Source organism: Chlorocebus sabaeus, chromosome 2 (assembly GCF_047675955.1).
Source record: "Chlorocebus sabaeus isolate Y175 chromosome 2, mChlSab1.0.hap1, whole genome shotgun sequence".
Lineage (NCBI taxonomy): Eukaryota > Metazoa > Chordata > Mammalia > Primates > Cercopithecidae > Chlorocebus > Chlorocebus sabaeus.
Genome location: NC_132905.1, coordinates 41,605,538 through 41,629,673, shown reverse-complemented (window position 1 = coordinate 41,629,673; position 24,136 = coordinate 41,605,538). Strand labels below are relative to the sequence as shown.

The window sequence follows — 24,136 nt, the reverse complement described above, 5'->3', positions numbered from 1 at the left end:
CAAGTCAGACGTTTGAGAACATTTCCCCACACCTGGTCCAAACTACAAGGTATTGTTAAGTTCTGTTCATTTCATTCTCCACTCACCAATTACATTAATTTATGCATATAAACATTCTAAGTATAGCCTAAGCATTTAAATAGGCGAAGAAGGACTTCTCCTTGACAACAATTTGTCAATAATTAGCACTTTAATAGTATTTGTGTTTTATTTATACCCTGACAACTTCCAAAAAGGATCTGTGTGGAGGGTTAGCTCATTCCTCCCATGTGACTCCCTCTCCCCCTCCTTCCCTCCCCCTCTCTCCCTCCCTCTCTCACTGCCTCCCTCCCTTCCTTCCTTCCTTCTTTTGATTTTCCTAGCCCCAGTTTCTAAGATCTAATTTAATATATTGCTGTGATCACTCCAGAGTCTTAAATTAGCAACTTTAGGTTAGTTCCCCTCAGATTCTGTTTTCACTAGAGAGTGGGAGGTTTGGAGAAAGTGCTCTGATGAACCAGTTCCCTTTATTCTTGGTTGTTGCCTCCCTACTTCACTCTTTACAACAACCAAACAAACAAACAAAAAAGTATATTTATTATATTCCTTTACCAAACCACAGATTACATGAATACTAAAAAGTCTAATCATGCACATTAATATCTCAGAGTGAGGCTGGGTGCAGTGGCTCATGCCTATAATCCCAGCACTTTGGGAGACTGAGGTGGGAGGATCATTTAAGCCCAAGAGTTCAAGACCAGCCTGAGCAACATAGTGAGGCCCCATCTCTACAAAAAAAATTTAAAAATTAGCCAGGTGTGGTGGGCATGGTGGTGTGTGCCTATAGTCCCAGCTACTTGGGAGGCTGAGGCAGGAGGATCAATTGAGCCCCGGAGGTCAAGGCTGCTATGAGCCGTGATAGTGCCATTGCACTCTAACCTGGGCAACAGAGAAAGATACTGTCAAAAAAAAGAAAAGATCTGAGAGCGATGCCCAACCCTGCTGGTGATCAGGGTGCTCTCCATGGTCTGCCTCACCCAGCACTGGTAACAGCCTCTCCCCTCTACCTGGGAGGCAGCATGGCCTCTCCATTCACGTTATCCCCCAAAGCCCTAGATTACCATCCTCTTCTGTCTCCAGACACTAAGAATTCAGGTTCCAAATCCTATTTATGCCATTTATGCCCTTGCCCTTTGGGTGTCATGATTTAAGCTGGGAATGTTCCTTAAAGTCCCAACTGTAGCTGGAGAAGAGCTGCAGGGGCACGGCTGTCAGTCTAGAAGGGCTCTGGGAAACGCTGCAGGAGCTGGCTCTGTGTGGGCTGAGCAGGAGTTCCTGGCACAAGGTCAGGAGGGCAACCATGAAGGGAGAGCCTCTGTGTGGAGGTGTCGAGGCAGGGGGTGCGGGTGGCTTTAGGATCCTCAATGGGGGACACAGGAAGCTCGGGGTCTGGCTAGGCACAATGGGTACGCTGAGGGCAAATTCTCCCCCAGTCCTAGCTCCATGCTGGGGTCCACGGGCAGGTCTGTGTCATGGAAGGCTGATGGTGAGGCCAGCAAGGAGACTGCACCAGGCCTGGCCATGCAGCTCTGTCCAGGGAGATGGCAGGACAGGGAGCGGCTGTCCAGGTGCGGATGGTGCTGTCTCTCTGATTTGCAGAGTAAGCTTGCTTGCTCCCATACAGCACACACAGCAGCTGTCAGCCTCACCACATCTTGTCTTATCTTATCTCAGAGGACCTGGGATAGGGAGTAACTTGGCCAGGGTCACATAGCTGGGACTGGCCATCACCGGAATGCTTTCCAAACTTCCAACCCCAAGCACCCGGACCCTTTATCTAAGTAACAGGGAGGTCTGATATCTTCCAGGTTACCTTGAAGGTGGGCAGTCTAGCCAAGCATTGGGAGGGTCTGCTCTGACACCCTGGCTTCACCCCAACCCATGGTGCCATCTCCCAGAGACGCAATCTCCTCATCCATAAAGCATTCCTTCTTGTTTCATCACTGTTGTGGAGGCACGCATGTGACAGAGCTCATGAAGCACTCAGCATGGTGCCTGGCACATGGAAAAGCTCAGGATGTGACAGCCTGTGGTTGAGATGGGGATGCAGCATGTGTCCTGTTGTTGGGGTGGATACCCTCTGGAGTTTGTCCCTGCTCCTGAGTGGCTGGCAGTGATGTGTGTAGATCCAGGAGCCTCCCAGACCTTGAGTTCTTGACTCCTGCAACCATTTGTTTATGGACCACCAAGAGCCGAAACCCTTCATGCACACTTTTTGAAGATGAAGAGCTGTTATAATTCTATGCTGGGACCGAGGGGGAATATTTCTGAGTTAAGATGTATTTAGAAACATATCTAAGGTTGACTTTCCTTTAAGCCTTTTCTCCTAGCTTTTGAATTCTGTTAAGTTACTGGGAAATAAAATTAATCTTTTGCAGGTTAATGAAAGGTTGTGCCAAGATCAGTTTTAAGTCCTGCTGCCAAAGCTATTCTTTAGTCTGATGGCTTGGGATGCCACGTGTCATGAATAATAGTGCAGGCTGCTTTCTTCTCCTGCTTTAAGACAAAGGCACAAGGATGTTTATGTCAACAAGGGATCATCACAAATATTCCCAAGTAGACTCAGGACTCAGGGGCACTTGATGTCTGTCCTGGCACCAAAGGGTTAAGCCCTGTCCAAAAATTTAAAGGCACCTTCCCAGCCCTTTCAGCTAAGGTCAGACTATTCCTATCTAAATAAAAAAGATGAATTATTTGTAGAAAAGAAAAGTCTTGGGTGGCCTCCGTCTCCTAAGTGGTGACGAGGATTAATGAAGAATTTGCAGAAAGAATCAGCCTTTCTCATGAAAGGCACACAGTGGTGGCAGGTTGAATTTTTTGCCTCTAACCACGCAGGCCCTTAGAGAACCTGATACGTAAACTATGTGATATTCCCTGGGGCAATATTTTTCTTGCTCTTGCCATTAAGTGGCTATGTCTCTGTCAGCACAGCTATGCAATGGAAGTGGATATGTCAAGAACACTCTCATTAAGACATGCAATTACAGGAAGCAGTGCAGGGTTTGGTGCTCCCTGTATTTTATTTTAGAACACCTGAATTACAGTATTATCCCATTCTTGGGGATCACACGTGACAGTAACAAGAGGGCTCTGGCCAGATTCGCTATGATTATTGAACTTAGAATGCTCAAGGGAGACCAGCACCGTGGGCTAAAACCGAACAGCAGAGCCACGCTGCATGAAGAGGGGCCTGGGAGAGGCACCTGGCCCATTTCCTGTGGAGGAAGTGGAAGTTTGTGGGTAGAAGGCCTCCAGGTAGAGGCTGAGGAAGGGGTCCTGGAGAGGTGGCATGGGAGGACAGGCCATGAAAGGTTGGGGTGGCAAGTGCACACCAGGGTACGGAAGGCAGGAGAGAGTGGGAGAGAGAGGGTGTGGCCCTGCCGAGACCCTGTGGGCAGGATGGTCCTGCTGTGGGTAGGAGGGGGTTGCTGGAAGTAGAGCCCTAAGCTGAGTTGTGAGAGCCACCAACGTCCAGCAAAGGTGCTCTGAGTGAGCTCTGCAGAGCATCAGGAACCACTGAAGCCTGGGCTGGAGACAGGCACCAGCTTACCCGCCTTAGGAGCATTAACTTGGGGACTTTGGCTGACACAAGAGAAAAGGGAGGTACGAAAACAGGGTGGTGAACTGGAAGAACAATCTAACGGTTCCAAAAAGTGGCAGGCCATGAGAATCAGACTAGAGTAAAGGGACAGCAGACAGGAATGGAGAGGCCAGAAGCCTTCGTAGAGAGAGAATGCTTGGGATTCACAACCTGGAGAATGTGGTGAGGCGAGGGGAGGGAGCTGTGGGCCGTGGTTTGGAGCCCTGGATGTGGGCAGACAGTAGTTCCAGCAGCAGAAATAAGGCGAACACTCAGAGGCAATACCCTGAGCATCGCGCGGTTCAGCTACGGGAGCAGATTTGAGAGAATCTGCCAGGAAGCGTGCCTGGGAGCTGGCTGAAGACAGAAGATGCCCCTCTGACTAAGGAAATAAGATGCCATTTCAACTCATTTCCTGTCATTGCAGCAGGGCAAAGCCCTCAAAGAAGACGCAGCCCTTCTTGACAAGGCAAAGGCACCGAGAGTGGCCTGGCTTCCTCCTGTGGACCCATCTCCCTCTCCCTGGGTAGCACCAAAGCACAGCTCTGGGCAAAGAACACTTGGTACCAAGATGCCCTGTCAGTGGACAGACCCTGCTTTGCACTTAGGGCTTTTGGCCCTCCACTGCCATCCCAGGCCTGTGTCCAGGTCTCCCTTCTGCTGCATACAGCTGAAGTCCTGCGATTTACTTCCTCCCTGAGGCCGTGTCCTACTCAGGGCACCTCTGTCATTATTGTGTCCATCTACCATGCAGGAACAAGCCAGAACGACCAGGGAATTAACACCTCTTGTGAAAAGCTCTCATCTATGGGCACCTCCAGCCCTCACCTCCCTGCTCAGTGGCAGAGCTTGGAAGACTAGGAATGAAGCTTCCCCAAGAAGTCCCCAGGAGTTAGGGAAACTTGTCTACAGTCCTGCCAAAGGCATGTACTCACAGGATTTGGCAGCATGATTTGATCTTAGCCACGGACAATCTCTCCCAACTCTGGACACTCTTTAGTAATGCTGCATTTATAAACCACATGGTTCATCTTTATGAAATGACCAAGTAGAACACAGGTGTGCACATCTTTGCATCAGACACAAACACAACTGGCATTTAAGTGAGCATCTACAATGTGGCAGATTCCATGCCCAGTGGCTCTTTGTAGCATTTAAATAAAGATTGTTTCTTCATTTGCATTGGAGTGAGCTGTATGGGCTTCTTCCCATGTCCTTACACTCCTCATTAGCCTTGATAGCATTGTGTTGGTTACTCATGCAGTGCAAAGAGCCAGTTTGAATTTCAGTTAGCACCAGAAGAAATGGGAATTCAAGTGACAGATAATCTAGGTCCATAAACCAAGCTTCCAATTTTGTAATCAACAATATTGCTGTTATAAAAAAATATATATTATCTGTACAAACAACTAAGGAAGCAGAAATGTAGATTTCTGCTTCTAATAATGCCAGACTGGTAACCCTTCTACAGAAGACAGCTAAAAAACATTAAAGAAACATCAAAGAAAATATTTTGTAAAGCATTAAAGAGATAAGATGAGGGATTATCCGGTCAAGACCAGAAAGAGGACAATAATTCAGAATGGTGGACCAGTCATATGAGGACACATATGCCCTAGGGATGTTTGCTGACCATAAGAGGTGTCTGAGAGGGTGAGTTTTGGGTTACTTTGTGAGATGGTGGGAATCCAAGTTGGGGTTCAGAGCCCAGCAAAGAGGGAGATCCTGTAAACCAGTCATAGGATGGAGCACCAAAGAGCTAAGCTGTGGGAGACAAGGTGAAATGAAAGTACACCAGCACCTCATGGGCTACAGCCCAGCCCTGCTTCACCTCAGAGCTTGAGTGTGGACTAAGATGGTCTTGAATTTTTTGTGCCCTATGTCCTGGAAAAAAGCAAAGAAATAACCTATCTGAAGAAAGGTGTCATCTTCCTAATCTTCAAAATATTACTATGAATACTTTGTCAAAAATAATGAGCAGCATAAAATCAGTAACATCTGAGAAAATATACCATGAGTGAAGAACAAGGAAAAACAACAAACATCCAGACTCACAGGTATCATAATGATCAGGCATAGACTAAAATACCTCTGCTTACTATGTTCCAGGAAATAAAACAAAACTTGGAAGTGTTGGCAGGTGACTGAAACATACAAGAAGGGTTGTAGGTGATCTGAAAAAGAAGACACATGAGAATTATAGAACTGGAAAATAATTTTAAAAAAGTATTATAACTCAGCAAATGGGTTTGGTAGGAGTTGAGACACAACTACAGAGGAAACTGTGGAGCAGAATTCTATACCCAATGAACATACCTGCAAGAATAAATGTGGTAAAAAGACATTTCCAACGACATAAAACAGAGAGTGTTTACCAGAAGAAAAGCCATTCTAAAGGTAATTCTAAAGGATGTTCTCTAGGCAGAAGGGTATCACTCAAGCTGGACAATAAAAAATTTAGGAAGAAATGAGGAGCAAAGTAGTGGAATATAAGGATTTCTACAGTTAAACATCACCAGTGTAAAACAATAACATTGTCATTTTCAAGTATTTCTTTCTGTCTGTCCATCCATCCCTAGAAAAGATAATCTTCTCTTTAGTTCTTAAAGTCCAAATTCATATTTTAAAAATATTATTAAAATTGATTATTATGATGAAACTGACAAAATCCTAGAAAAATATAACTTGCCATAACTGATACGAGAAACAACAGAAAGCCTAATCAGAGATATCAATATTAAAGAAAGTAAATCACTAATTTAAAATCTTCCTATGATGAGAAGTCCAGGCTCAAAGAGCTTCACCAATGACTGCCACTAAAGATTTGAAAAATAGTTAATTTCAGTTTTAAATAAATGTTCAGAGAACAGAAAAAGGGAACTCTTCACAACTGGAGTAACATTGATATCAAAACTTAATGAAATTACCACAAAGGATAATACACATCAATCTCTCTCATGAACAGAAACACAAAAACGTTAAGCAAAACAGAAGCAAAAAATTCAGCAACATATACAAATTATGATCAATTAGGATTTATTTTAGGAATGCAAGGTTGGTTTAACATTTCAAATCAGTCAATGTAATTTATATTAGTAGATTAAAGGAAAATATTCACATAATTGTTTTTCATTTGCGCAAAATGCTTTTGGTAAATCCAACATCCATTAATGATTTAAAAATGAGTTATCTAAAGATCCTACTTAACAGTGAAATGTTGGAAATTTTTCTGTTGAGACCAGAGACAAGATAAGAGTGCCGCTCAGATGCAATGTGGCTTTTGCAAGTACAGTAAGGAAAGATGAAGACATGGGCTGGGCGTGGAGGCTCACATCTGTAATCCCAGTACTTTGGGAGGCCAAGGTAGGCAGATAGCCTGAGGTCAGGAGTTCAAGACTAGCCTGGCCAACATGGTGAAACCCTGTCTCTAAGAATATAAAAATTAGCTGGTTGTGGTGGCGGGCACCTGTAATCCCAGCTACTCAGGAGGCTGAGATAGGAGAATTGCTTGAACCTGGGAGGCGGAGGTTGCAGTGAGCCGAGATCATGCCATTGCACCATTGCACTCTGGTCTAGGTGACAAGAGCAAAACTCCATCTCAAAAAAAGTAAAAAATAAAAAATAAAAAAAAGAAGGAAAGATGAAGACATGAAGGTTGAGGAACTCAATCTTAGGTGGTAAAATAATAAAAATGTGTAAGAAAAGTGTGTCCTGTGGAGGTTATTCCAGTGGTCACTGGGAGGGGAGGAAGGAGAGTGGTAAGGAGGAAGGATGGCTGGAAGGTGCCAGTCCTTCTACCCTGGGGGTCCCAGGGACATTCCTGACCTGGGTGATGGTGACTTGGCCACTTGCTTTAAAATAATTTGTTAAGCTATACAATTATGCTTCCATGCTGACTGTTATTTTCAAACGAGAAAGGTTTGACAATCCCATTCACATTAACGGTGCTAAAACAAAAAAATAAATAAACACAAAGACACAGCAGGAAGGAAGAGAAAAACCAACCATTGCCTACAGATGGAGTGATTTTCTTCCAGTCGCTTTTTCTTTTTCCTAACTTTCAAAAATGTGTAATAATATATTGCCTATGTGGAAAGCTCAATTTTTTTGTGATGAAGACATATGAAATAAATCACTTGATTCTTCTGACAAATGACTGTGTACTGTAGCGTAACTTTAAAAAAAAATTGTACAGATGTATGAGATACCTGTGAAATTGTGTTAGATGTATACAATGTGTAGTGATCAAGTCAGGGTATTTAAGGTGCCATCTTCTGAATATAATACAGTTTTGTTTAACGATAGTCACCCTACACTGTTATCAACCATTGAATGCATTCCTTTCACCTAACTGTACATTTGTACCCTGTAACCCACCTCTCTTCATCCTCCTCCAGCTACTCACCCTTCCCAGTCTCTGTTATCTATCTTTCCACTCTCTGCCTCCATGTGATCAGACTCTTTAGTTATGTTTATAAGTGAGAGCAGGTAGTATTTGCCTTTTTGTGCCCAAATAACCTCCAGTTCCACCCATGATGCTGAAAATGGCATTATTCCATTCTTTGTTATGGCCAAATCGTATTCCATTGTGTATCTATACCACATTTTCTTTATCCATTTGTCCACTGATGGGCACTTGGGTTGATTCCATATTTTTGCCATTGTGAACAGTGCTTCAATAACTATGAGAGTGTAGGTATTTATTTGATATAATTATTTCTTTTTCTTTGGGTAGATACCCAGTAGTGGGATTGCTAGGTCAAAGGTATTCTATTTTTAATTTTTTGAGAAATCTCCATACTGCTTTCTATAGTGGTTGTACTAGTTTGCATTCTTACCAACAGTGTGTAAGAGTTCCCATTTCTCTGCATACTTAGCAACATCTGTTATTTTGCCTTTTTAATAATAGCCATTCTGACTGGGGTAAGATGATGACATCTCATTGTGATTTTGATTTGCATTTTTCTGATGATTAGTGGTGTTCAGCATTTTTTCATACATCTGTTAGCCGTTTGTCTTATTTTGAGAAATCTATACAAATCCTTTGCCCACTTTTTAATGGGATTATTTGTAGCATTTTCTTCCTGTTGTTTGAATTTTTTGTATATTCTGGATATTATCCCTTGTGAGATGTATAGTTTGCAAATATTTCTTCCATTTTGCAAGCTATCGATTATTTCTTTTGCTGTGCAGAAGCTTTTTTGTTTCATTAAGTCCTGTTTGTCTATTTTTGTTTTGGTTGCCAGTGCTTTTGAGGTCTTAGCTATTAAATTTTTGCCTAGACCAACATCTAGGAGAGATTTCCCTAGGTTTTCATTAGTAGTTTTATAGTTTTTGGTCTTATATTTAAGTATTAAACTCATTGTGAGTTGATTTTAGCATATGATTAAAGATAAAGGTCTACATAGTGTATACTTTAAAATCACAAAACTAACCCTTTGTTGATGGGATAAGTGGAGAATAACTGATAAGACATAATTTAAAAATGTTTCCATGGGAAAAGTAGTAAACCAAAACCAAGCAGTGTTAAACTGAAAAGCAAATGAGGTCATGAATGAGATTGGACTAGAATCTGTAGGAGCCAATCCTGAGCACCTAGAGGTGCTTGTGGATTTCCTCACAGTTTCACCCACTGTGGGCCTCAGTCCTGGCGTGCAGCCAACCTGCTGTGTGATCCTGAAACAACCTTGCTGGGCGCTAACTTCCTCACTTGCTAGGTACAATAGAATGTGCCTATTTCAGGATTCTCTTGAAGATGAAATAAAAGTCACTGTAAACTTGCTGTGAAACAGTGGCTCTGGGTATATCGGAAAGATTTTAAAACAGTACAGACCCTGATTTGTACAGACCTAGATTCCAATGTGTAAAATTTATCATCTGTAAAATGGTGATAATACTAGTATTAATTTTACGGGGCTGCTGTGGGAATTAGGTGCAATTGTGCATCTAAAGCACTTTGCCCTTGCTGCCATTCTTGTTTCGTGAGTGTGTGGCAGCAAGCCCTCCACTCCATACCCTGCACAGTGCCTGTCTGCAGCAGCACAGTTCTTGGCTCAACAGAGAACTGGAACTATGGCCAGGGAAGATTTGCTGTTGACACCCAAGGAGGTCCCTGCTGTACTCAAAACAGGGCTATCCTGGTGAGAATTACCCTCTTTAATGTGGGTTTGAATTTGGCTAACACAGGGTGCACTCTGAAAAACGGATTGATGTCAGCTTATTACATAACCCAAATTGTCATTTGATGTGAGGTGGTGTGGACCAGAATGCACCTCTATGCTGCAGTTTTGACCTCCTTGAGTCCTAGGAGGAAAGGCAGTCTTCTATGCTTTCTGCATCCTCAATCTCCCTCAGTCCCTTTCAGATTGATTCATTGGCCATCGACTGGACATCTGCCATGTTCGCATGTTTAGTCTCATTGGATTCAATGGATATCACTGGTCACAAAGCATCCTCCTTGCTCAGGCATTTGTAGCCTGTGCAGATGGTAAAGGGGGGCACAACTTTTGCTGCTGGGACGCAAAGAGCCTCTGAATGCTGAGGAGGGGGAAATGTAGTACCCTGGGTGTGCTGGGCACCAAAAGCTGTGGAGGGGCTAAGGTGCTCCTCTGATTCTTGCATGCTGAGGTGACTCTCAGTTGGTGTTTTGCTTCCAGAGGGAGAAATATCAGACTCACCTCCTGTGTCTCAGTGTCCCTCAGCCTTGCTGTCTCTCAGGCTCACAAATTGCTTGCTCTACCCTGGCCTTTCCAATGGCTAACTTTATGCAGGCCACATCAGTCCACTGCCTGGGGTCTCTGGCTCTTCCCACCACCACCAGCTTGATGAACTCCAGCCCAGGCTCCCAGATTCTGGCCTCCACAGCAGCTCTGGAGGAAGCACGGTCTGGAACTTGTTAGTGTAGGGAGGTTCATTCCCAGTGGGGCAGACTTTAACACTGGGAGCTACACTGCTACTTCCCTCTCCAGTTGCCCTCTGCTGTCTCAGTAAAGCCTACCCAGAGACCTGCTAAGAAGCAGAGGCCAGAGGGGAAGGCACTACCCTATGTTGCCCCACCTCCTTCCACACCTCCTTTCCATTTCCCTCATGTTCACTGGTCTGGAATTGCACTTTCAGATAAGGCCACAGAACTCCAACCTTGCTGCAGGTTCTGTGTTCTAGGGAGCCCAGTTGAGTTGATGGACTCAGCTATTTCTGTCCAAGGCTCACCACACTGAGTGCATCACATAGCTGTCATGTTAGGGATCTCAGAGCCTCCAGGAAACACAGTGGCCAGAATTCCAGCCCTGATCCACCACAGACTCACCCAGTGGGTCTGTGTAAATGCAGCTACCTCCCAGCCTTAGCATCCCTTCCAGAACAAGGAAAAAAGTGGAAGAAGTGCTGTACTCTTTAACATCTTTAGCTCTTTGGAAAAGAGACACAAGATGGGATAAGGCAGCCAATGGGGAAACAAACTGTGTCCTGAAATTAATTAGAGCAGGAACAAGGGAAAGTACACACAGCCATTTCCATAGCACAAAGCCAGAATCTCTTCTGCACTCTCTATTTCTTCCCTCCCAAACTGCACTTTTATGTGCAGACAAATGGACAATGGACATCCGTTATCTGTCTCCTGGGAAGAGCTGCTGGGACAGTTCTTCCAAATGTGTTCTGGAAGAGGACCATGGAAAAGGACACGAGGTGAAAGAAGGAGGAGGGAATTCAAAGAGAAATCTGTTCATGGACTCCCAGTGGAGGACGGGGTCAGACGGCCTCCAGCACACCCAGGGTACTGCATTTCCCACTCCTCAGCACTCAGAGGCTCTTTGTGTCCCAGCAGCAAGGGTTGTGCCCCCTTTTACCATCTGCACAGGCTGCAAATGCCTGAGCAAGGAGGATGCTTTGTGACCAGTGATATCCATTGAATCCAATGAGACTAAACATGTGAACATGGCAGGTGTCCAGTCGATCGCCAATGAATCAATCTGAAAAAGACTGGGGGAGATTGAGGATGCAGAGCTTATATGTCCCGGCACTGACTGCTCAAGAATTCTGAGTGCAGGGGAAGGGCTCCAAGTGGGGTGAGGATGAGAAACAACCTGTTGGTAAAACACCATGAGTGAGGAGTGTAAGAAAAGGTTTGGAGGCCAGGCCCGGTGGCTCACACCTGTAATTCCAGCAGTTTGGGAGGCCGAGGCGGTCAGATCACTTGAGGTCAGGAGTTCGAGACTAGCCTAGCCAACATGGCGAAACTCTCTCTCTACTAAAAATACAAAAATTAGCCAGGCATGGTGGCGGGCGCCTGTAGTCCCAGCTACTTGGGAGGCTGAGACAATAGAATTGCTTGAACCCGGGAGATGGAGGTTGCAGTGAGCCGAGATTGTGCCACTGTATTCCAGCCTGGGTGACAGAGTGAGACTCCATCTCAAAAGAAAAAAAAGTTTAGAGATTTCACATTTAATTATCTCTTAAATGAGTAATTGGCAAAATAAACACATAAATACACATTAAAAATCGGAATTGTTTTTAAAAAATCAGTCTAAAGAAAATCACTCAAAACCATACATTTATATGGAAATTAAGCAATCTGCTCCTGAATGACTTTTGGGTAAACAATAAAATTAGGGCAGAAATCAAGGAATTCTTTGAAACTAATGAGAACAAAGATACAATATATTGGAATCTCTGCGACACAGCTAAAGCAGTGGGAGGCTTCCCCCACCTAAAGAGGGAAGCTTATAGTGATAAATGCCCACATCAAAAAGTTAGATCTCAAGTTAACAACTTAACATTACACCTAGAAGAACTAGAGAAACAAGAGCACACCAACCCCAAAGCTAACAGAAGACAAGAAGTAAGCAGAATCAGAGGTGAACTGAAGAAAACTGAGGAGTGAAAAACCATACAAGAGATGAACAAATCCAGAAGTTCGTTCTTTGAAAGAATAAATAAGCTTGATAGACAACTAGCTAGACTAATGAAGAAGAAAAGAGAGAAGATCCAAATAAACACAATCATAAATACAAAAACCCTCAGAGACTACCACGAACACTTCTATGCACACCATCTGCAACACTTAGAAGAAATGGATACATTTCTGGAAACACAACATCTCCCAAGATTGAACCAGGAAGAAATTGAACACCTGAAAAGGCCAATAATAAGTTCCAAAACTGAATCAGAAATAGAAAGCCTACCAACCAGAAAAAGCCCAGGACCACATGGCTTCACGGCCGAATTCCACCAGATGTATAAAGAAGAGCTGGTATCATTCCTACTGAAACTATTTCAAAAAAGTTGAGGAGGAGGGACTTCTACTTAACACATCCTATGAGATCAGTATCATCCTGATACCAAAACCTGGCAAAGACTTAACAGAAAAAGAAAACTTCAGATCAATATACTAAATAAACATATATGTAAAAATTTTCAGCAAAAACCAGAAGCACATCAAAAAGCTAATCCACCACAATCAAGTGGGTTTTATCCCTGGGATGCAAGGTTGGTTCAACATATGCAAACAAATAAATGTAATTCATTACATAAAGAGAAATAAAAACCAAAACCACATGATCATCTCAATAGATGCAGAAAAGGCTTTTGATAAAATTCAGCATCCTTTCATGTTAAAAACCATTAATAAACTAGGCATTGAAGGAGTATACTCAAAATAATAAGAGCCATTTATCACAAACCCAAAGCCAATTTCATACTGAATGGCAAAAGTTGGAAGCAATCCCTTTGAGAACTGGAACAAGACAAGGACGTCCACCCTCACCACTCCTGTTCGACAAAGTACTGGACGTCCTAGCCAGAACAATCAGTCAAGAGAAAGAAATAAAAGGCATCCAAATATAAAGAGAAGTGAAACTATCTCTGTTGGCAGATCATATGATTCTATACTTAGAAAACCCCATAGTTTCTACCCAAAAGCTCCTAGATCTGATAAACAACTTCAGCAAAGTTGTGCAAAAATCAGTAGCATTCCTATATATCAACAACACCCAAGATTCACGAAAGCAATTCCATTCACAATAGCCACAAATGGAATAAAATACTTAGCAATACAGCTAACAGGGAGGTGAAAGATCTCTACAATGAGAATTATAAAATGCTGCTCAAAGAAATCAGAGATGACACAATCAACCACAAAAATATTTCCTGCTCATGGATAGGAAGAATCAATATTGTTAAAATGGCTATACTCCCTAAAGCACTTGAAGATCTAGTGCTATTCCTGTCAAGTTACCAATGACATTTTTCACAGAATCAGAAAAAAGTTATTTTATAACTCATGTGGAACCAAAAAAGAGCTCAAATAGCCAAGGCAATCCTAAGTGGAAAGAATAAAGCTGGAGGCATCATGTTACCTGACTTCAAACCATATTAGAAGGCTATAATAACCAAAACAGCATGGTACTAGCACAAAAACAGCCATATAGACCAATGAAACAGAATAGAGAACCCAGAAATAAAGCCATACACCTGATCTTTGACAAAGTCAACAACAACAAGCAATGGAAGAAGAACTCGCTATTCAATAAATGGTGATAGGATAACTGGCTAGCCATATGCAGAAAGTTGAAGCTGTATCCCTTCCTTACACTGTATACACAAATGAATTCAAGATGGAGTAAAGACTGAAATGTGAAATCTACAATTATAAAAACCCTGGAAGATAACCTAGGAAATAGTATCCTGTATATAGGCCTTGGCAAAGATTTCACAGTGCAGACATCAAAAGCAATAGAAACAAAACCAAAAATTGATAAACTGTACCAATTAAACTAAAGAGCTTCTGCACAGCAAAAGAAATGTTCAACAGAGTAAACAAAAAACCTATGGAATAGGAGAAAATATTTGCAAACTATTCATCCAACAAAGGTCTAATATCCAGAATCCATAAAGAACTTAAACAAATTAACAAGCAAGGAAGAACCCCATTAAAAACTGGGAAAAGAACACGACAGATTTTTTTCAAAAGAAAACATACACGCAGCCAACAACCATAGGAAAAAAATGTTCAACATCACTAATCATTGAGAAATATGAATCAAAAGCACAATGAGAAACTCTCATACAGTCAAAACGGCTATTATTAAAATGTCAAAAAATAACAGATGCTAGCAAGGTTGTGGAGAAAACGGAAGGCTTTTACATTGCTGGTGGTAGTGTAAAGCAGTTCAGCCATTTTGGAAAGCAATGTGGGAATTTCTCAAATAACTTAAAAGAGAATTACCATTTGACTCAGCAATCCCATCACTGGGTATATACCCAAAGGAATATAAATCATTCTACTATAAAGACATATGTGTGCATATGTTCATCATAGCACTATTCCCAATAGCAAAGACATGGAACCAACTAAATGCCTGTGAGTGGTAGACTGGATAAAGAAAATGTGGTACATATATACCATGAAATACTACATAGCTACAAACAAAAGGAGATCATGTCCTTTGCAGCAACATGGATGGAGCTGGAGGCCATAATCCTAAATGAACTGACACAGGAACAGAAAACCAGATATTGCATGTTCTGATTTACAAGTGGAACCTAAACATTGAGAACACATGAACAAGGAGGGTAGGAGGAGGGAGAGGATCCAAAAATTACCTATCAGGTATTTACCTGGGTGATGTTTATTACCTGGGTGATGAAATAATCTGTACATCAAACTCCCATGACACGCAATTGACCTATGTAACAAACCTCCATATGTACCCTTTAACTTTAAAGAAAGACAAACCGAGTTTTTCCAGCAGCAGCAGGGGGCCAGAGGTGTGGACAAGGAGCTGAAGTCCTCAGGATTTCCTGATTTCTCCCTACTTTCAGATGATCTTACTGACCTCAACTTTTTCCCTGGGCAAATCAGCTTGTTCTTTCCATATTAAAAAACTGGGGGCCACCGAGTGGTGGGTCACACCTGTAATCTCAGCAGTTTGGGAGGCTGAAGCAGGAGAATCATTTGAGCCCAGGAGTTTGAGACCAGCCTGGAAAACAAAGAGAGATCCCCATCTCTACAAAACACTAAAATTAGCCTGGTGTGGTGGCAGGCACCTGTATTCCCAGCTACTTGGGAGGCTGAGGTGTGAGGATAGCTTGAGTTCAGGAGGCTGAGAATGCAGTGAGCCATGATCGTACCACTGCACTCCAGCCTGGCCAGCAGAGTGATACCCTGTCTCAAAAATTAAATAATTGATTTAAAAAACCTAGTAAGTGGGGACAAATCTTCCAAGTCTGATTATGATGGCCCTGTTGATTAGTTCATCAACAACCCGGCAGCTCAAGAACACAACTAAGAAAGCAAATTGCAACTACTGGCATTGTTTGGATCTCTGGGAGGAACACATGTCCCCACACTCTCTAAGCAATGTCTTGACGGTGGTTACAGGAAGGTTTAGGCTCTTTCTGGGAAATTGACAGAAAACATTGCATCCTACACACCAGCCATGAATAATTAGAATTAATATCCAGAGTAAGATTGAGAAGGGAAACACTTAATTCCTGTTGGAACGATGATGGTGTCGTGTCCCTTAATGTCCTACAAGGCTTACTTGAGTGATAAGTTTTCATACCCAAATCCCGCAATTGTTCCCTCCACCTTTGCAGAATTTGCAGAGCATCTTATTCAGAGGAGAAAGAACAGCCTGTACTTGACTTATATTTCTACTCTGCTGGAGAGCATCAAATTCAAGAGAAAAAATAAGTACATTTAGTACATATCATTACCCAAGATTGCTTGGTTCTCTCCCATAATTTAATATAATCCAGTTTTAATGGAGTCAGAGGGAGAAGGACAGACATATCCCCGGGACCTATAAGCAGGGCTGCTATTTTACTGAAGACAAGAGGCAAGGATATCAGACTTCTATAACTCTTCCCTATGTGGGTATTTGCAATGTTAAAAGCAAGACTGATTTCCTCTAACACTTGGGCAGTATTTGGTGGAATCTGTCACTAAGTACAGTAATCACTGATCACTGACCCAGAAGCGGGCAATGATGGTGGGGGCACCGAATCCTGGCTCTACCCTTGGAAGCGTGACCTGGGAACAGGTATATGACTCTCATAGCCTAACGCCTCATGTGCATCTGCCCCAAGAGGTGTGTGATGTCATGTATGCGCAAGGTGCTTGGTGCAAAAGGGGGTTTTTTGTTGCTCCCCTAACTGTCCCCTCATTCTCCTTCCCACCGTATTTCACAACATCTATTTTTCTCTCTTTTGGGTCATTTTCATCATGAACAAATATGCTATCATTTCTCCCACTTAAAAGCAAAAACAGCCTGGGCGACAGAGCAAGACTCCGTCTCAAAAAAAAAAAAAAAAAAAAAAAAAAAAAAAAAAAAAAAAGCAAAAACAAAAACAAAAACAGAACACTCTTGACCTCATTGAATAGCACCCCATTTCTCACTCTCTGTTTACTGCAAAACTCTTCAAAAAAAGATAACTAGATATACTATGTCCAATTTCTCTCTTTGCATATCCATATGTATATTTACAAACAAGGTCCCATTCTGTCACTCAGGCTTGAGTGCAGTGGTGGGATCATAGATCACAGCAGCCTTGAACTCCTGGGCTCGAGTGATCTTCCCGCCTCAGCCTCATGAGTAGCTGTGACCACAGGCACAAGCCACCACGCTCAGTTAATTTTTAAATTTTTGTATACATGGGTTCTGTTGCACAGGCTGGCTTTGAACCCATTGGCCTCAAGCAGTTCCTCTCCCTAGGCCTCCCAAATACGTGAATTTTCTAAATGTTTTAATTGAAGTATAGTATTCTTACGGAAAACGGAAACGTGTACACACACACACACACAAAGTGTAAATAAAGCTCAAAGAGTTTCCACAAGCATACGGCCAGCACCCAGGTCAGGAAAGGGAATGTCCCCAGCACCCACAAGTCCCTCCGCGCCCCTCTGATGTGTCTGCTGATCCAAGTCCCAGCAGTGCAGCTTTGCCTCGCTGGATGGTTCCCTTCCTCTAGCTGTGGAGTCTGCTCCTCGGGGCTGTCCCTCCTTGCATGCCTGAAGCTGCTCATCAGTGGTCAATGCTCCCACGGGGCCCCTCATCACTGTGCCGGCGCTTGACCCCGACGTCTCCCTGGAGCCCCCGCGGTTCAGCGCCTCCACGCAGAGGCCGACAGCTCTGGGACTTGAGAGGCCCCGCTGCAGGTGCTGCCTACCCGTCTGCAGGAAACCCCTGGTCCAGGGCATCCCTCCCTTCCCTCTTCCTTTCACACTGCAACCTAAGCCCAGGGGTCATTCATCCAGAAGACACCCCGCAGCTCCCCACTGCTTATGAAATTCCCAGCCACCCCTGTAGCGCAGGTCTCCGGGTGACAGCTGCCGCCGCGCTGTGCCTCCCACTCCGCCCTGTCCTCTGAAGGCTCCCGGGAGCATATGACCATAGGGACTTCTCCTCCACTCAAGCCCCGGAGGCTTCTTATCTCAAAGTGGAAGCCCCGCCCAGTCACAGCCTCGGGGTCTGCCCATGTTGGTCCCACCTTGTTATTTACCCCCTGCCCCCATTCCTAGCTCCACACCCTCGGCCCCCCGCTCGGCCACGCCGGCCCCACCTGCCCCACGTGTGCCCCACAGGGTCTCAGCACTGCCGGCCTCTCTGTCTGGAAGCTCCTCCCTAAGGGCTCCCCCTGGCTCAGCCCAAGGCTGCATCATAAGACACCATCCTTTCCGCGAGCCCCGCCAGGACCACCCTGTTTAAAATGGTTCTCCCAGCTCCACACTCCCCATGTCTATCCGCAGCTAATAGCCAGTGAGTAAAACGGAGAAAAGTAAAGCTGATGTTGCAAGGAAGAGAGGCAGGCGACGAGCACGTCAGCTCTGAGAAGAGGGATTTGGTTTGCTCTGTTCACTGCTGCATGCGCGGCACTTACTGAACACGTGGGAGGTGTTCACTAATCAGTGGGTAAATGAATGGATTCCAAGGGGCTTTGCTATTAGCTAGGTTGCACTCTTGTTCTAGATTTTCAGTACCATAAAAAGATTCTCTTTTTTCCCCTAATTTGCCCAATTCTCCTTGCTGGTACTATTCATAAAATTCATAATCTGCTTCCTAATACCCTTTTCTCATTTAATTATTGTTATAATGTTGCAGTTAGTAAAGGAAAGAAACATTTTATGAAATGAAATTAGATCAAGACATAATAAATGCTTGGATGCAAAGACGTCTGCCAGCAGAGTCAACACACGAACCCTGGGGCCTGCCCGGTGCAGGTCCAGGCCCAGAGCCCCCTTTGGGGCAGGGCTCTGGCTTCAGTCCCTGGCTGCCCCCATCACATGGGATGGAGTGAAGTGCCATGAGGACCAATGCCATACCATGCTCAGACAGGCTTTCCTCCCCTGCCAGCCTTTCCAAACAGGGTGGGGGGATGGTGAATTTAAAAGCAAGGACTGTGGTTCTATTTTTGTTTGCAAACAGATAAAAGTCAAAGCTATATTGCAAAAAATATGGCTTTAAGGGTTAGAAATATTAATATTTCCCTCATGTGCCCATACTTGCTACCTCTGTGATATCTGTTACTTATTAAATCCCTTGAAACTTCAGTTTTGTTCATCTGTAAACTGGAGGTAATAATTTTCCACCTTCCGGACTCACTGCAAAGATTAAATAAGATAAAGTGTGTGCATTAACTAGCTGACAGCAGCCACTCAGCCAATTATGGGATTCATGTCTATCCTCAGTATCATTCACAAATGTCAGTTCCTAGATGAAGCCACACCACCATAATCGCACACACCCACACCGTCCTCTGTATGAACCGGTTTACAAAGCGTGCTTGCAATGGGGACCAGATGGAACATTGTTGAGCAAAATGAAGTTGTAGACAACATGCTGCCCTCCTCTGCCCACCCACCCCCACCCCACAGCTCAGGGACAAGCCAGATGCCTCTCCCAGAGAAGGCAGGTGCCTCCAAGCCCACACATCCTGCTAGCTCCGGCTTACTGCTCACCAATGTCGGCTTTAGGCTCACCACTCAACCTCACTGAACCCTGATTTCAGTACCCATGCCATGGAGCTCCTATGAGATCATGCATGTAGGACAGCACTACTCACACCCAAACAACATCAGAACCCAGGGCATCCCTCCCTTCCCTCTTCCTTTCACACCACAACCAAAGCCTGGGGGTCATTTCTTCCAAAAGACATCCTGCAGCTTCCCACTGCTTATTAGATTCCCAGCCATGACTGCAGCGCCCCTCCCAGGTGACGGCAGCCGCATCCACGAGGAGCTGGAGGCCTCCTCAAAATGCAGATTCCTGGGCTTTGCCCCAGAGACTCTGACTGAGCAGGCCTGTGGTGGAACAGACAGTGTGCATTTCTAGCAAGTGCGTAGGGGGTCCAGGACCACACCCCGGAAGCAAGGGTGCATGGCCCCAACGCTGAAGCTGGTGCACAGTAGGAGGTCAGCCAATGTTACCCACCTCACTAACACTTTAATTACTACTGTTATGCTAGTTCATAAACATAATTTTAGAATTAGCAACATTTGCTGGAAAAGGGGTGTCTGTGTCTTTCCGGGTATCCCTTGGCCTCTGGACCCCCAGCACCTGGGGAACTCAGGTTTCCAGCGGGCACGACCAGCAGCAGTTGCTCTGCAGGTGCCTCCTGGGGACTTTCACTGGCCTTACATCTCTAACCCTCAGCTAACCGCACAGCCTGGAAATCATGTTAACATCATTGCATGCGTCAGGAAACAGAGGCATGGGAGAGCTGCCTGCTAAATGGGACCAGACTACAACAGGACAGAACAACATATCGGAGGTGCATAATTCTAGAGATGGCTGCCCTCATTTTCTCTACTGCCCAGTTTAATCAAACTACCATAAGATGCTGTTTTGTTTTTCTGTAATGGCTTGGCATGTTCCTTTGACTTCACTGAACAGTTATTTTGACAATGAGCAGACACGGCCTGACTGTCAGAGTATACTGTGATATGATCTGAGATAAAAGGGAAAGAAAACCCAAAGTCACACTTAGATGTCAAAGATTTCCTCGTGAATGGCACTGTGGGCCTGGAGAGCCTCGGCTCCACCAACATGCTCTTCGCCCAGGTGCATCATCCCCTTGACCCAACAAGGCGGCAGGAGGTGCTGGCCACTGCGGCAGAGAGGGTTACGGGCTTCCCCCTCTCCAGTCCTGGGCTTCGCACTCCCAGGTGGCCTCGCTTAGGAAAGTACTGATTTAATTTAGTGCAAGGATTCTCAGATTGCATCTGTTCTATTCTATGCCGCACTCTCTCTCCTTGGCAGCTGCCGGCTTCCCCACGATGGCCTGCTGGAGACCACACATCTGCAGTGTGGGCTGCAAACGGAATGCTCAGCAGCCTGGTAGCCGGCTGAGGCATCCTGTGCAGGGCTGCTTGTTTCCAGGATCTGCAGCAGCACCCGGAACCACCACTGCAGACTAAGGGGAGCTGCCTGGGAAGGGAGTTCTGATTGGAAAGGGATGCGGAAGCAGGCCCTGCAAACGGGACTCACCTCCACAGGTATCTTTATAAAAGTGTCAGCCCCTCTTCTCTGTTGTGGTTCTACCACAGGGAAATCCATTCTCAAAGCGCAATGAAAAGGGAGGCTGCAGTCAGTGGCCCTGAAAGCTCCTCTCTACGCCCATAGTGAAGGCAACACCTACACCCACACCCCAAAATGTTTCCACTTCATCTTCAAAAAAGTGATCAGAAGCCGCTATAGAAACTACATTTCCCATTTGCAGCTAACCAAGTAATAGAAATCCTCTACACTGTCTAACGTATCAAACACCATGAGTTCTTAGACCCAAGCCTGAGAGGCTCTTACTGTGTTCAGCATAAAATTACTTTCTGAGAAAGACTCTAGACACAGTCTCTGCAGTTGTAGCCTTGCTCTTCATTATAATGATGATTTTTGGAATAGAGACGCTGTCCATACCTTGCCCTGCACCAGAGACTGGGGCTTCAATCCAAGCACACGGAGCAGCGGAGACCATGGACACCACAAAGGACTGGTCTCTCCTTTGGCCATGTAGGCAGCCTCTCCCTGCGGCCCCTTGCCATCTCTCCAGGGTTCCCTCCACCCAGCACTCTGTGGCACTTTTACATGGATGTCTCAGTGGCTGGGCCCCATGAAGGTGGGTGTGTCCCTATTCTTCCCCATATGGAGATGACGCAGGGCTGGGGTGTACAAAGGAGGCTTCGGGGACGCGTTTGATGTCACCTGTCCAGCTCCTGGGCCCAATCTATCCTTCCCTTGCAAGACTGCTCTTTCTATTGGCAGCATCAGGGTGCAGTTTATGTGGCACGGCAGGCTCTGCCCACCATGGGCCTGTGCCCACACCCATTTCTCCAGCTCCTGTGTGTCCCACTCTGGGACCTCATCCTGCAGCAGGGTTCACTCATGTCTGCCTCCACTCCACAGCCACCAGGCCCTGCCAGACCCAGGAGTCAGGCTCCCCACCCTATGCTTGTGCTGATGGAGAAGGGGTTCTGTGGCATTCGTGGGACGAAGTCACAAGAGAAGCTCGGACAGACCCTCAAGATCAAAGCTGGGTCTGGAACAACCGTTCAGCCTAGCCCCAGCAGATAAAGATTTCCCCACTGTGCCCTTCCGGCTACACCCCTGCCTGCAAAGGCTGCCCAACTTCTCGTGCCCTGTCAGGAAGCACTTGCCCTCAGGAGGACCACAGGCCACCCACCACTCTCCCCTGCTCCTCCTTGGATGTCAGAAAGAGGGGCCAGTCACCACTCAAGATGTGCAGGGGAAAACAGAAACCCCATAAGGCCAGGGCGGATTCTCCTCTCACTCGTCCAACAAACCCAACCAATACAGAAGCCATCAAGAAGCAACTGCTGGGCTCAGCCAGGCAATCTGTTTCAGAAGAAGCACCTGCCAGGCTCAGTTGTGTGCAGCCCTGGTCCCGAACCCTAGAAGCTGGAGAGGGACCCTCTGTACCTTTGAGGCATCTTCAGCCCTCCCTGAAAACACCCCATGGGCGCCCGGCACCACCCTCACCCCGGGCAAGCAGAGGAGCGCCCTTTCTCCCTGTTTTGGTTGGGCAGATAGCAGCGGGCCATGGTAACGCCGCCAGCTCACTCTGTAATTGGCAAGTAGAAATGTCTTTCTCTGATTAATAAAAATGTGAAGATAGCTGATTTCTGAATGAATACTCTGCACTTGCTAGAGAAAAATATTTCCAATATTTTCAAAATCTGGGTTGCATAAGGGGCAACCAACAGGATGCTCTGTAGTGAAAAAGGCTGGGAATCGAAACCTTTAGAAGCCTTATGTTGGGGAGGAACGGCAGATGTCATGCTGAGATGTGCCATTTCCACAAGCAGGGTGTTCAACTGGGGCAGGTACACGGGGGCTGCTGTGGAACTGGAATCTATTTTATAGGAAGGATTCTTTAGCAAGGAAATCAAAACCCTTCTTTCCTCCTCTCTCATTAAGTTAAATGTAGCCCACCTGGGCCTGGTGTTTCCCGGCACTAGGGTCACCCCATGCACACAACCCCAGCACCTAAATGAAGGACAGCCTCCCAAAGGCCATGTGCCTTCTACCCAGCAGACTCTTGCTTCGGTCATGAAGCCTCTTCAGAAGGCAGTCCCGCCTCTGCGAGGACACAGATGCATCTGGGGTGAGGCAGCCCGAATGCCTCCACCCAGCCCCCAGGGTCCCTTGACTCTGACTTCTCCCAGCCTATCCTCCAACTGGGCAACGGCTGACCCAGCTGTAGCAGGAGCTGTCTGGGCTTCCTCGCTTCTCCTCTTCCTCAGCTGGGATTGTCGCCCTCACCCCTGCCCTGTCAACACTTGCACATCAGGTGCAACAGACCAAGGAGGCCTTACCTCATGGGACAAGTAGAAGGCTGCGATGCCCAGAGGCCAGAAGCAGCAGAGCATGGAGAAGACACTGAGGCCCAGATGGTCCCGCGGGGGCATCATGAGGAAATTGTCCTCACTCTCTGTGTCGCTCGAGTAGTCGCTCTGCAAGAGAGAACCAGCAGGACAGGACAGGAGAAAAGATTAATAAAGGAGTCATCCTGGGGTGTCCAGGGATGTGGGATGATGCCTGGCAGGCGCAGGCCCTCCCCAGGAGGCAGCTGCAGTTGCTGATGTCGTTTGAGCCATCGTTACTGCTGTAAGTACACAGCCTCCCAGGAAGGGCGGCCCAGCCAAGGAAATGCTTGCCAAGAACAGGAAGATAATAATGCCAAGTACGGGCCTCTTGGGTCATTCAGTTGCAGAAGAAATCCTACAGAAAGCAGTATTTCTAAGATCACTGGAATGTGAGTGCCTGGATGGTGGGGACAAAGGATGGGACTGGGGACTTCGCAGGGACTGCCTGCCTGGAAGCCACCTGCAGAACTGGCCCCGTTGCCACCATGCACTGTCAGTGTGTTCTGAGGATGGACTGGAGGCTCTCAGAAGGCATAGCCTGGGCGTGTTTTTCTTTGTATTCCAAGACTTCTCACTAGCGGACAAGGACGAGGCAAGGCTGATGTGGATCAACAGAGGACACTGTCCCCTGAATCTCTCTT

The 24,136-nt window shown here is 45.6% G+C and overlaps 1 protein-coding gene across 1 annotated transcript in view; it reads right to left on the bottom strand.

The window, feature by feature from the left end:
• The window catches only part of LOC140710322 (synapse differentiation-inducing gene protein 1-like), a 77,086-nt gene extending 53,414 nt beyond the window's left edge, over window positions 1-23,672 (bottom strand). Inside the window, exon 1 of the mRNA XM_073011936.1 lies at window positions 23,445-23,672. Coding sequence (XP_072868037.1) covers window positions 23,445-23,540 — 96 coding nt within the window. The 5' untranslated portion in view covers window positions 23,541-23,672. The remainder of the gene's footprint in view (window positions 1-23,444) is intronic.
• Between the last annotated feature and the right edge of the window lie 464 nt (window positions 23,673-24,136).